This window comes from Chelonoidis abingdonii, chromosome 3, assembly GCF_003597395.2.
Source record: "Chelonoidis abingdonii isolate Lonesome George chromosome 3, CheloAbing_2.0, whole genome shotgun sequence".
Classification (NCBI taxonomy): domain Eukaryota; kingdom Metazoa; phylum Chordata; order Testudines; family Testudinidae; genus Chelonoidis; species Chelonoidis abingdonii.
Genome location: NC_133771.1, coordinates 158256591 through 158271435, shown reverse-complemented (window position 1 = coordinate 158271435; position 14845 = coordinate 158256591). Strand labels below are relative to the sequence as shown.

The following is a 14845-nucleotide window of genomic DNA, read 5'->3' as shown; positions in this document are numbered from 1 at the left end:
TAATATATAGAGAATCAAATTATTTGCTGTACAGTAACTACTTTTCAAAGATAGATTAGTAACTATTTTACTGTATATATATTTATTAAACATGTTTTGCATATTACATTGGCCAAAAAGTAGTATTTATGCAATAGACTTGACAACACTTTTAAAGCCCTTCATTGGTTATTTTGTATCAAGAATCTTTTATTTTTTTTAAAAAAATCTTAACGATAGACTCACATAATGATCACATCAACATGGAAGGAGCTATTTCAAACTTATCAAGGCTTTCATAATTTTTAAATATATATATATATATCCTTACATTTTAAGGGCTAAAAAGGAGTATAAATTGTGCTTAAATGATTCATTGCACATGGAAGTGATTATTCTGTATAGTTTGCATTTGCGCAAGTAATTACCCCTTATGTGTGTACAATTTAGATGCAGTTTTTGTAAAATCTGCGATGTGTTCAGCATTTGCGACTTCTCTCACTTTCTCGGAGTTATAGTTGTTCCGCACATTTATGGAGCTGATCAATAATAAACAAATATTTAGAGAAGGGAAAAATCCTAGACAAATCTATTCAAGTGTCATAGAAAAAATGTATCCAATGAGGAACTTCAGAACTGAAAGGTGATGTTCTTCTTTGAGTGCTTGCTCATATCCATTCCAGTTAGGTGTGTGCACGCCACGTGCACGTTCATTGGAAGATTTTTACCCTAGCAACCCCCAGTGGGCCGGCTGGGTTGTCCCCTGGAGTGACGCCGCCATGGCGCCTGATATATACCCCTGCTGACCCGACCGCTCCTCAGTTCCTTCTTACCGCCCGTGTCGGTCGTTGGAACAGTGGAACGCGGCTTAGCTGTCCTCCACTTCCCTAGCTACTCCTTGTTTCTTCACTATCTTGTTGTACATAGTTGGTTTTATCTATAGTTATAGTTAGTTTGATAGTTCTTAGATAGTGTATATAGTTCAGCGGGGTTTGGGCATTAGCCTTTTCCTCGCACCTGGTGCCGGGGCCCATGCCCGGTTCACTGGGGTTTAAACCGTGCTCGGCCTGTCATAAGCCGATGCCCACAAGCAATCCCCACGACTCGTGTCTAAAGTGCCTTGGGGAATCGCACATTACAGATAAGTGCCATATTTGCAAGGCATTTAAACCGAGGACAAAGAAAGAGAGAGACTTTCGCCTAAAGAATCTCCTTATGGAGGCAGCTTTGAACCCTCCGTCCTTGGCACCGAGCGCTGAGCACTCTCCTAGCAGCGCTCCTCCGGCACCGGACCGTCCCGGCACTGCTAAGACACCGCGGCACCGGCCATCTCCGGCGCAGGGACCTGCTCTGCACTGATCTCTCTCCCCGAAGCAGAAGAGGTCGAAGTCCTCCACTGCCTCTGTGCCCTCGGTGCCACAGATGCAGCCTCGGTCGGACCGCCCAGCACCAGCACCTGCCGCGGCACCGACTGCTGCGGTACCGTTGAGTCTGGTCCCACGAGGGCCGTCGAGTCCGGTCCCTGAGAGCTCTCCGCCGAGGCCTGTGGTTGAGCTTACGGTCCCCTCTACACCGGAGACATTCTTCGCAGCCAGGGACCTTATCGCCATGACGGAGTCTGTCCTGCCTCAACCCCCGGCACCATCGGTGCGGGTACCACACTCCAGAGGCAAGCCGACTATAATGAGACCTCCTTCAGTCGGCCCAGCAGACCGGCACCGATCATGATCCAGGTCCCGACGCCACTCGCGATCTTATAGACGATCACAGTCCCGACGCCACTCGCAGTCCTGGCACCGCTCGCCTGTCCGGTACCGGTCGTACTCGCGGCACAGATCGATGTCTCAGCCTCCATGGAACTCTCGGTACTGCTCCAGCTTCTGGCACTGCTCCCGGCACCGCGACTCTCGCAGCTGTTCACGTCGTAGACCTTCGAGATCCAGGTCAACCTCCCGGCACCGCGCCGGTCGCAGGTCCCGGTCTTGTTCTCGGCACCGGTATGACTCCAGATACCAATCCCCAGTGCCGAAGAGATCACCAACGACGAGACAGAGGGACTCTTACCACGGTCTCTCAGCTCCTCCCTGGCCGTCCCGGCACCTGTCCATTTCTTCCCAGGCAGACAGTGCGTATGCCCAAGACAGAGACACCGATGTGCCCACCGTGATATTCCACGAGCCCCAGGCTCAGGATCACGAACCTCAACAGCGCGCATTCTGGACACCCTGGGCGTATCATCAGGCCCAAGGTACACATCCAGGCCTATCGCGCTCTGCCACATCAGAACACTGGATGCCGGAAGCCACTATTAGCCACCCTCCTCCTTCTGTTTCGGAGGAAGTGTCAGTCCAGCCACAGGACTCCCTGATCCCAAGGGAAACAGAGGCTGTCCACCAAGCGGAGCCCTCGACTGACCCGCTTGTCCCAGGTCTCTACTCATCCTCCTCCCCTGACGAGGCGGTAGCCGGAACGTTGTCTGTAGGCCCTCCACCAATCAACCTGAGGGCCCACCAGCATCTCCTCAGGTGTGTTGCACAGAACATGAACTCGCAAGTCGAGGAGGTCCTGGAGGTAGAGGACCCAGTGGTGGACATCTTAAGATCGGATGCCCCCACGAGAGTGGCCCTCCTCTTTATACAGATGATCCAGGCCAATGCCAACACAATCTGGCAGTCTCTGGCCTCTGTCCTACCTGCTGCCTGGGGAGTGGAACATAAATATATGGTGCCCTCCAAGGGCTACGAATATTTATACGTCCATCCTCTTCCTTGCTCCCTTGTTGTCCAGTTGGTCAATGAGCAGGCCCCAGCCCCGAAATCAAAAGATGCGAGGCGCATGGACTTACTGGGGCTCAAAGTCTATTCCGCAGGCGCGCTCCAACTCCGCGTTGCTAATCAACAAGCCCTCCTTAGCCGCTATAATTACAATACCTGGGCGGCAGCGGACAAATTCAAGGAGTTGCTCCCACAGGACTCCCGACAGGAATTTGCGGCCATCCTGGACGAGGGAAAAAAGGTGGCTAGAACTTCCCTCCAGGGTTCCCTGGACGCCGCGGACTCAGCGGCCAGAACCCTAGCCTCCGGGGTGACTATGAGGCGTATCTCATGGCTGCAAGTCTCAGGCCTTCCCCCAGAGCTCCAACATAGAATCCAGGACCTCTCCTTTGAACGGCAAGGCCTATTCTCAGATAAGACAGACCCTAGGCTGCAAAGCCTAAAAGACAATAGGGTCATTATGTGCTCGCTGGGCATGCATACGCCAATGACTCAGCACAGGCCGTTCCGCCCCCAGCCACACCGCTCTTACCCTCAGCCCAGACAGAGACAGGACTTTGCTAGAAGGTGGGGTAGAAGTGGTCACCGGAGGCAGTCAGGCAACCAAGGGGGCCAGAACCAAGGTCCCTCCAAACCTTCCACAGGGCCGAAACCCTCCTTTTGAAGGTGCGCCCGAGGACGTCATACCAGTATCGTCAAACGATCCGTTCCCTCCTTTCTCCAACTGCCTCTTCCTTTTCCTCCCTGCGTGATCCTGGCTAACGTCAGATCGCTGGGTCATACGCATGCTGGAATTTGGGTACCACTTCCAATTTATTTCATGCCACCCCTTCCTCGTCCCTCTTCAGGGACCGCTCTCACGAGCAACTCCTCCTCCAGGAGGTGCAGACACTCCTCGCCAAAGGAGCCATAGAGGAGGTACTGGAACACGAATGGGGCACAGGGTTTTACTCCCGCTACTTCCTAATCCCCAAGGCAAAAGGGGGTCTCAGACCTATCCTGGACCTGCGGGAACTCAACAGATACATGATAAAGTTGAAGTTCTGTATGGTATCCCTGGGGACCATCATCCCATCCCTGGATCCTGGAGACTGGTATGCCGCCCTCGACATGAAAGATGCGTATTTTCACATAGACATCTGTCCCCCTCACAGGAGGTTCCTCTGGTTCATAGTCAACCGCCAACCTTTTCAGTTCGTGGTCCTACCGTTCGGCCTCTCTACAGCCCCGAGAGTATTTATGAAATGCATGGCTGTAGTCTCCGCCCACCTCCGCTGTCGTCGGGTACGTGTTTTTCCGTATCTAGACGACTGGCTCATCCGAGGGACCTCTGAGGCACAAGTGATCCAGCACGTCGGCATTGTCAAGGACCTTTTCCTGCACCTAGGCCTAATGATCAATGCAGAAAAATCCACTCTGATTCCCACTCAGAGGATAGACTTCATTGGCGCCACCCTGGACTCAAACCTTGCCAGGGCCTGCTTACTGCTGCTCCGGTTCCAGGCAATGGTGGCCATCATCCAGAGTCTGCACGCTGCTCCATTGACTTCGGTTCGCACTTGCCTCGGTCTCCTGGGTCACATGGCAGCTGCACGTTTGTGATGAAATACGCCAGACTGCGCCTCCGTCCCCTCCAATCGTGGCTCAACTCAGTGTACCGATCAGGCAGGGATGCCATAGACATGATCGTCACCATTCTCCCGAGCATCCTAGGCTCTTTCGAATGGTGGCTGAACCCCTCCCTGGTGTGTGCAAGGTTTCCGTACCATCCGCCCCAGCCCTCTGCGTCCCTGATGACGGACGCATCATCGCTCGGCTGAGGTGCTCACCTCGGGCATCTACGCACTCAAGGCCTTTGATCATCTCAGGAACTGGCCTTGCACATCAATGTCCGGGAGCTGAGAGCAGTCCGCCTTGCTTGCCAGGCCTTTCAGCAGCACTTGCAAGGCCGTTGTGTGTCGATATTCACCAACAACACAACAGCCATGTACTATATAAACAAACAGGGCGGGACAAGGTCCTCGACTCTTTGCCAGGAGGCCTTATGACTCTGGGACTTTTGTTTAGCCCACTCTATAGACCTCATAGCGTCCTTTCTCCCGGGGGTTCGGAACACTCTGGTGGATCGCCTCAGCAGATCCTTTCTTTCTCACGAGTGGTCGCTTCGCCCTGACTTTATTCTTTCGGTCTTCCAGAAGTGGGGATTTCCCCATGTAGACCTCTTCACGTCCCGCGAGAACAGGAAATGCCAGATGTTCTGTTCCTTTCAAGGTTTCTCACAGGGTTCGATAGCGGACGCTTTCCTCATACCGTGGACGGCTCACCTGCTATACGCCTTTCCACCATTCCCACTCGTCCACAAGGTCCTGCTGAAAGTACGCAGAGACAGAACCTGCTTGATCATGATCACTCCAGCGTGGCCCAGTCAGCACTGGTACACCATGTTGCTAGACCTGTCAATAGCCGACCCTATCCCACTACCCCTGCACCTGGACCTGATAACTTAGGACCATGGCAAACTGTATCACCCAGACCTACAGTCCCTCCATCTCACGGCATGGCTCCTGAGTGGTTGACCCAGTCTGAGTTGCGTTGCTCTGCCCCAGTGCAACAAGTACTCCTGGGTAGCAGAAAACCTTCTGCTAGAGCAACGTATCTGGTCAAGTGGAAGCGTTTCACATGCTGGTGTGCAGAGCACAACATTCTTCCCACCGAGGTCCCCATCCCCACCATCTTGGAATACCTCTGGTCCCTTAAACAACAGGGCCTAGCGGTATCATCTTTGATGGTGCACTTGGCGGCCATCTCTACCTTCCACCCAGGGGAGAATGGCAGCTCCATGTTTTCACATCCTATGGTATCTCGATTCCTCAAGGGCTTGGAGCGCCTATACCCCCAGATACGCCGCCCCACCCCAACCTGGGACCTCAATCTGGTTCTTACCAGACTTATGTCGGCCCCATTCGAGCCATTAGCAACTTGCTCCCTTCTCTGCCTGTCCTGGAAAACCATTTTCCTTGTAGCCATCACATCGGCAAGACGAGTTTCTGAGCTCCGGGCTCTCATGGCGGACCCTCCATATACTGTCTTCCACAAGGACAAGGTGCAGTTGCGACCACACTTGGCCTTTCTCCCCAAAGTGGTATCGGCCTTCCATGTTAACCAGGAGATCTTCCTTCTGGTCTTCTTCCCGAAGCCACGTTCATTGCGCAGAGAGCAACAGCTGCACTCCCTAGACGTCCGTAGAGTGCTCGGTTTTTATATCTAGTGGACAAAGCCCTTCCACAGAACCCCCCAACTCTTCGTCGCGGTGGCAGAGCATTTGAAGGGCCTTCCCGTTTCCTCACAGTGAATTTCATCCTGGGTAACATCGTGCATCTGCACCTGTTACGACTTGGTTCATGTTTCGTCGAGCCACCTCACTGTACACTCTACCAGGGCTCAAGCCTCATCTACTGCTTTCCTGGCTCGCGTGCCCATCCATGAGATATGTCGCGCAGCAACCTGGTCCTCGGTGCATACCTTCGCCTCTCACTATGCCCTGGTTCAGCAGTCCAGAGATGATGCAGCCTTTGGCTCCGCAGTATTACACTCTATGACATCTCACTCCGACCCCACCACCTAGGTAAGGCTTGGGAATCACCTAACTGGAATGGATATGAGCAAGCACTCGAAGAAGAAAAGATGGTTACTCACCTTTGTAACTGTTGTTCTTTGAGATGTGTTGCTCATATCCATTCCAAACCCGCCCTCCTTCCCCACTGTCGGAGTAACCGGCAAGAAGGAACTGAGGAGTGGTCTAGTTGGCAGGGGTATATATCAGGCGCCATGGTGGTGCCACTCCAGGGGGCGACCCAGCCGACCCACCGGGGGTTGCTGGGATAAAAATCTTCTGACGAACGTGCACGCGGCGCGCACACACCTAACTGGAATGGATATGAGCAACACATCTCGAAGAACAACAGTTACAAAGGTGAGTAACTGTCTTTTCATCCCAGTTCATAAGTATCACGCAATGCCTAATACATCAGTTAAACCCTATCTAAGCCCTTGATGTGGAGTTTAGGTGTCATATAGAGCCTTGTGGAGGTTCTCTGCACTTGGGTGAAATTCACCCATGTGAGCAAGAATAAAAGAACTGAAGAAATATGTCATTTTTAACAGAAAGCAAAGAATCAGATAAGCTGGTAAAATATGTCATTTGTTTTGAAAGTAGTATTAACAAACAGATCCTTAAAGAAGAAGGTGAACCATTGTGAACCAAGGAAAAAGACTGACTTTATTCTAACAAGTCATATATTATTCATGACATTATGCCACTCTCCAGTTCAACACAAGGAATAACCACAGAATCATGACATGTAAGATCATTCAGTTTAACATAATAAACACAAACCATGGAAAGTGCACAATTGTCTCACTGATAGTACTTGAAAAGCTAAATGTGAGGGCAGCCTCTAATGAATGTGAAGAAAAGAATTCAGGTTTTGACCAAAATATATTAAAGAAGACCTGATAGAAAGTGATAAAAGGAGATACTAGGTACAAAATTGACTTTGCTTAGTATACTAACATATGCGTCACACGTGTCTTGATTTACCATTTCCTCTTTTTTCTACATTTAAACCTGACACTTAGCGTTGTTATACAACTAAAATAATAATTGCAAACAGCCACCATCCAAAGAATTTACTGGCTGACATTTAAATTATCAGTGACTTAGAAAAGGTCTTAGATTCCCTCTGATAAATGGCAAGAGTGTATATAAGATCTACTATGATAATGGGGCATTTGAAAAAAAAATTACATTCTCCCATAGGGGAACAGCTCCCTGCTCTCGCAACCCATAATCCTCCAAGGAAGGCCATGGTTGCTTAAACCGTAGATCAGAATAAACTACTCTTTTAATCCCTAAATTCCATAACAAGGGAAAGGCTAAAGACTAAGAATAAAATATGTAAGTGCCCAAAACTTCTATAACGACTACCTGTCTCATCACACAGCCAATGTATAGAATTTAAGCTCTAGGCTCCATTGGGGGAATCTAGAGTATTTTTTGTCTTGAAAAATATTTTTCATAATCACTGAGTACTGGAAATTACTTCAAAAGAGTTCCCAATCCTGTTTATTTCTCTGTTGCCCTCCAAAGGTTTAAGGGTTCACCAGACTGCTGACACACAAAACTAAACCAAATATTATAAGAAGAACTCATAGATCACTTAACAAAGGAAGCCACAGGAAAAAAAATTCTACACACAGGGTAAATGACAGTTTTTCTTCCATCTGGTTTATAATGCAAAGAAACCAACAGGCTATCTCTTGATTCTAGGCTAAACAATGTGTGCGTCAGCCATTCCCTCCCTCAGTGGTTATACAAGCTATATAATCTGGAGACTGGCTACCATCCATAGATATACAAGACCCATATTTTTACATACCAGTAATCCTTAGTATGCTGAAAATTCCTGAGGTTCACAATATTAGGTCAGGCCTTTCATGAGAAAGTTCATCCCTTTGGAATGAAGAGTGCTCAATGTATGTTTTAGTTTACACCATGAATGTCTATTACTACTGCACACCAAAGGTTAACAAGATATCTAGGTTTGACAGTCCATGTTTTTCTGGATGCTAATAGAAAGAGCAAGACAGGAAATGATATTGGGAATAAATGATACTGATCAGTTTGAAGTAGTGTATTCCATTTGTAGGGGGGAGTATAGAATAAAGTATGGAAATAGTAATGGGAGAAATTAATAAGTAGGTGGTCAAGGTGAGTATTATTGTTAGAATGCAGAAAGTAAGAGGTGACTGACCATTTTTATGTATCTTCTATTTCTTACTGAGAATTCTGAAAAGCCTGGAAGTAGAGGACAAGAGACTGATCTTGATGTTATGGAAAAGGTTGGAAGGATTTGGGGGATGTTGGACAGGGGAAGAGGGAACACAATCAGAAAGATGAGGAAGGAAATTGATCCTAGCAGCTGTGTTTTGAATACATTTAAGAGAGAGTATTGAAGGTGTCAGTGAAGCCAGAGAAAGGGAGGTAATAGAAATCAAGACTGGAGATAAGGACCTTTAACATGTTTTAGCTATGTTGCTAGAAAGAAAAGATTGGATCTCAGAAACTCTGTGGTGTATGGAGCAGCATTTTTGGACAATTTTTTATCTTGATGTGTGGGTCAAGGACAGGGATCCAATTTGGCCAAGTCAATGAGCTAACACTCTTTTTTTCTAAATTTTAGATTCTGGCATTTTTCCTCTTAATCTCAGTTTTCATTTAAAAATATAAATAAGGGCTTGTCCACATGAACACTTAGTTCACGTTGAAACAGGACTAGATCAAAGATTGCTAATTAATTGTTAATGAGTATCAGCAGGGTCCACACAGGTAGTGTGCAGCAGGTAATTGTGGGGTAAATTCACTCCACAACTAGCCATGAATTAGATGTTAATGTAGACAAACCCTAAGTCTCTCAACATTATAATTATGAAAATAAATCTTCAAAATGTGATCTGCATGTAACCAATGCAGTCGACACTCTGAAACAACAGCTCTGAGAAGTATGAACTGATCCATTCATTTCTCTAGTGTGGTGACTCAGATGCCCTATGATGATAATTTAAATTAGCTATTCCATTTCTAATCAAAACATATTAAAAAATAAAACAGAGAGAGAAAGAGAGAGAGAGTGGAATTATTATATTATGAAGATCTGCACAATCTGCTGTGAATGATGTCTCAGTGTGATGCCACAAATGGATGGCACTTAGGAGAGTTTCACTGCTTTTTTCTCTAATCTCACTCTTGGAACCAAAAGGCAAGAAAGGAGGAGCATATCCCAAGGGAGTATCTTGAGTCCCACTGAAGGTAAGCCAACTGTGCGGAGCCCGGTAGGACAACCAAGGACAACCAATATGTTGTTGGGATAGCTGTTCCTATCCCAACAACATATTGCCTCCCTTTTCCAGATCAGCAGGGGCCTTTGCTCCTGTGGTGGTGGATATGGGGCTAGGTAGCTTCCTCCCTGGCTCTTCTGGCTGCTGCTCCTCACTTTTCTGGAGGCTGGCTACAGATTTGGGCAAACATCATGCATTGTTAATACTGTAAGTCAGGCTTTTAAGCTTTTCTCCACTATCATGAATGCTAGAAATATATATGGATTTTAAAAATGAAAGCTGATAGTTTGATGCCATCACATAACGCTGGGAGCCAGGGACTTAATCATGTGCTTATTATGTCTATGCAATAATCTGGGGTTTCCTCTGGGCATCTCAAATTCCATTTATAGGGAGACAATCTTGAGAAGACAATCAGAAACCAGCAGAGCACGTGATAATATTTTGAATATCTGAACAAACTACAGTGAGTAACATTTCAAGTGAGAAGAGATTAGAGAACCACGACATTTTACTTTCCATTTCAAGCCCTAGTCAAGAGAAAGGGCTTGGAAGATTACTCCCAGGCTAATGAGGTCTGATATAGTGATATAGTGGTAACAACAGATAATGTAGGGATGGTGAGGAATTTGGAGGTAAAAGCAAAAGTTCACTGTGGATTCATGTTTAGTTTAAATGGATGGCAAGACATCCAGGAGGAAATGTCAGAGAAACAGGTTGAGATATGAGGTCAAATTGATGGGGTCAGATCAGGAACATAAATAAAGATTTGTGAATCATCTACCTAAATATTGTTATTGATGCCTTGTGAGCAAATCACAGAAAAATCAGCCAGTGGAAGCAAAGGTAGAAGACGAGGCAAGGATCGAATTCTGTTGAGATCTTTACAGAGATGAGTGGAGGAGGATCCATCAAAAGAGACACTGAAGAAACGACCAGAGAACCAGAAGAAGACAAAGTTACAAAAACTGTGGAAGGACAAGATGTTGAGATAGAGAATAGTATTGTGTCAAAAGCAGCGGAGAGGTCCAGGAGAACAAAGATAGAATAGAGAGCTAAGACTTTGCCACAATGTTTTTTTAAATACTTTAATTAGAACAGTGTCCAGTGCAGAAGAGAGTGGGGGACAAACCGGGTTGGAACGGGTTCTAATATGGGTTAGGAAGAGATGGTGCATTCAGTGGCTTTGAAAATGAGGGGATGAAGGCCAATAGGGCAGTCGTCATAGCGGAGTGGTTCTCAACCTATTTACCATTGTGGGCTGCATATGCAATTCTCTCTGTGTTATATGGGCCGCATCCACACAGTATAGATACTAACTGTATGGCCCTGAGGATGTTACATGGGCTACAGCTGTGTGCTGATTGGCTGCAGGTTGAGAACCACTGTCTTAGAGATAATTGGGGTCAATAATGTGTTTTGTTTTTTCTAAACATGATGAGATAAACATGTTTAATTTGTGATAGCAGTGATCTAAAGGAAATCAAAGTCTTGAGAGTAAGGATGAAAAGTCAGGAGGTGGCAAGAAATCAAAAGTACTTATTTGGTATTTATTATAATGTTAGTATTGTTTTAATACTTCAGACCTTCAGTGCTTATTTTTACTGTGCCAGGCCTGTTCAAATACCCACTATTTTATTTGAAATCTTAATGAAAATATTAAAATAAGGATAACTTGCAAGCAGCTCTAGTATTCTCTTATTCTGTCCTTATTTTTTTTTTGTAGAAAAGTGACAATAATGGAAGACCCTGATCAGAACATTCATCTGAAAAACCTGTCTCTTCAGCAAGCAACCAACGAGGAGGAAGCACTGAACCTTCTTTTTTTGGGAGACACTAATAGGATGATTGCAGAGGTAAGAATCAAATTTACTGGTACAAATTTTATCTTAAAATAGTTATAAATATTCTCATATAACAACTGCTTAACAAGTGCAGAGGGCTGACATGAAATGATGGCTTCTTCCTGAATAGATGTGCATTGTGAAAATGGAATAAGCGTGTTTCCATTTTCTGCACTTATGTTTTTCACTTTGTGAAGAGCTTTCAAATATTTGTACTTTGTTTTTCTAAAGAGTATTTATTCGTTTTTACTGTTTCAGAAATACCATAATACTGTCTTTCTCTGTGCAGTTGGTACCTCACTGTCCAGTAAATATGTGACTCTGATTGGTTGTCAGCTATGTAATAATTTATCATTGCAATTAAAACATAAATGCAGCCTTTTTGAATAAAAGCACATAGACTGACTTCTGGATATTATGTGTGTCCCACATGTATGCACATAAAAAGATCTGAATAATCATCATTTTATATGACATTGTTAAAATTTCTTCCAGACATAATGGCTTGCATTTGAAGTGGTTACAGTAACAGCTAACAGTCCCTGTATTTTTTTCCCAAATAATATGCATGTGTAGTGTATATAACATGAGAAAAGAACCAAACACTGGTGTACTCTATGTTTAAAATGAACATTAGTAGATCTGCTAAGATGAAGTTGCTTTAATTGATTCTGCAAAATTCATGTAGCATAAGATATTTGTGTATATATTGTGGCCATTCTGAGTTCAGGAACCTTCAGTTTTTCTTTCGTATTCAGTAGTTGAAAATGAAATGTAGACCTAAAAGGCACATTATCAGTAGGGCATTGTCAACCCCTGAAAGTACAAGATGTCTTCTTTGCTTCCTAGCAGCATGCTCAACACAGCTATTTGCATCTTAGAAGTTTGTAATTTATTCAAGAGGTCTGTTCTGAAAAGACATCTTAGAATGTCAGAAAGGTACACAGTAAGTTAGCAAGGAGAAGAATAGTGAGAATATGTTTCACATCAGGAAACCTTTCAAATATATGAAAAAAATACAAGGTAGCTCTTGGCCCCCATTGACTGATATGTACATACCCACAAACTTAGAAAGGAACATTTAAATCCATAATGTGTTCATTCAATAAGCTGACACTTTTGACAACAGCAGTGAGAATACCCTAGTTCTGGAATTTGTTATAACATTGAAAAACATAGGAGGATCAGTCTTCACAATAATGGCAAATAAGGCTTCTAGTTTTTTGGCACCTGAAAAGCAAAATATTTGGGCAGGTTTTTTTATCACATATTTTGGCTTCTGTAAAACATTTGCTCTTGCCATTTTAAGAGTGTCTGTGTGTGCGTGTGTGCGTGCATGGGTTTTTACCTGACTGTCAGAATTAAATTTCTGAGAAGGGAGAGCTTATTGCGGAAAGGAGAAAGGACTTGGTAACCTAGTTTTAAAAAGTGATTACTAACTTCACATTTACAGAGAAAATTCAGAAGCTACTATGGTAACCAGAAAACATTTGCAAAACATAGTCCCAAGACTTGGTATACAAAATCAAGTTTTCCTTAAGGTTTCTTTTCATGTACTCTAGTTGTAGCCAGCATTTTCAGGAAAAATTATTAAAAAAATACACATACTTGTTAGTCCAGAACATTAAAAACAATCCCAGAACATCTACAGATATCCTTCATACAACTTAGTATTTTCTTAAAGCTAGTAATGAGAACTGCATGTTAATTAGTGTTCTTGATTTCATAATTTTAAATGAAAAAGATGAACTGCTCAGAATTACTTGGAAAAATGCCAGCTGTGACTGAACCCTCTGCTGGTTGAAATTATAATAAGTATCTTCATGTTACTTGTCATACTACATATGGGAAGCATAATTTTCAAACTTGAGTTCCTTAATAAGATGTCCACCTCTTTCAATGGCTTCTTTTTATCCACACTTAGATATATCAAGGACGGTTTACTTGCACCTATATGATGATCTTCATGTCTAAATGCAAGATTTTGTTAACCTGTTAAGGTACCCAGGTTTGACAATCGGGCTGTCTATGTTACTTGATGTAATGTATTTTAAAGGGGTAGTTTGATTGACTTATTTGTTTATTCCAAATCTTTCATTCATCACTGTGAAATTTATACACTGCTTTACAAACAGTGTAAGACATGTTCCCTACCCCAGTATGCTTACAGTCTGATCAAGACAAGACTCTGGGCAGCAGTTCAGGGAATAGAGCCTGTGTGGAAATTATTTGTGAAGGGAACAAGATAGGAAGGATTCATGGAAGAACTGGTTCTCTGGAAGAATTTGAAGAAAAGAGAGGATGCTTCATGGAAAGGTTGTGGTAAAGTGCTCCAAATGTAAGGGCAGCTGGAAGCCCAGAGGAGAAGAATGAGAGTTGCACAGGAATGGAAAAAAGAATAAAAGGAAATCAAAACAGAGAAGTAGGCATGAGCAAGATTGTGTACAACTCTGATGGTGAGGACAGAACTCTAATTTGATAGAGTAAGAGACTGGAAACTAGTAAAGGTGTTCAAAGAAAAGGATAACCTGTTCTTAGTGGTGGGAGGGGGAAATTACTTTAGTAGTGGTATTTTGAGAGTCTAGAAGGAGAACTTATAGTAATCAAGGTCAGAGAATTAATCAAACTGTGATTAAGGCTGTTAGTAGCGGGGATGGAAATGAGGGAAGGGTATATTCTTGTTCGAGTGCTTGCTCATATCGATTCCAATTAGGTATGCGTATGCCGCGTGCACGATCGTCAGAAGATTTTTACCCTAGCAACACTTGGTGGCTCGGCTGGGGCGCCCCATGGAGTGGTGCCCTTATGGTGCCGGATATATGCCCCTGCCGACCCAGCGCCCCCTCAATTCCTTCTTACTGCCCATGACGGTCGTTGGAACTGTGAAGCGCAGCATAGCTGATCTCCACCTTCCTAGCTCTTTACTCGTTGTACTGTAGATAGTTGTTTAGTGTAGTTGTTAATAGTTTTAACAGTTATAGTGTAGTTAATAGTAAGTTTTGTACGTAGTGTAGATAGTACTTGGAGGAAATGAGGTTTATCCCCTTCCCTGCTCCCTGGTACCAGGGCCCATGCCCAGGTCTCCGGGTTTCAAGCCTTGCTCGGCCTGTCTCAAGCCGATGCCTACGGGAGACCCCCACGACTCCTGCTTGAAGTGCCTGGGGGAAGCCCCTCAACCAGATAAGTGTCACATCTGTAAGGCTTTCAAGCCTTGAACAAAAAAGGAGCGGGACTTTCATTTAAAACAGCTTCTAATGGAAGCAGCACTTAGCCCGGTGCCTTTGGTACCACGCACAGACCAGGCGCCATCGGTCCAAAGTGCGCCTCTGGCACCAGAACGACTCAGCACCA

The 14845-nt window shown here is 44.9% G+C and overlaps 1 protein-coding gene across 5 annotated transcripts in view; it reads left to right on the top strand.

Moving 5' to 3' along the window:
* The window catches only part of KIF6 (kinesin family member 6), a 322989-nt gene that overhangs the window by 49079 nt on the left and 259065 nt on the right, over positions 1–14845 (top strand). For all 5 annotated transcript variants that reach the window (XM_075064272.1, XM_032790187.2, XM_032790186.2 and 2 more), the window contains one exon: positions 11377–11506. In XM_075064272.1, the coding sequence (XP_074920373.1) occupies positions 11377–11506 (130 nt within the window). The remainder of the gene's footprint in view (positions 1–11376; positions 11507–14845) is intronic.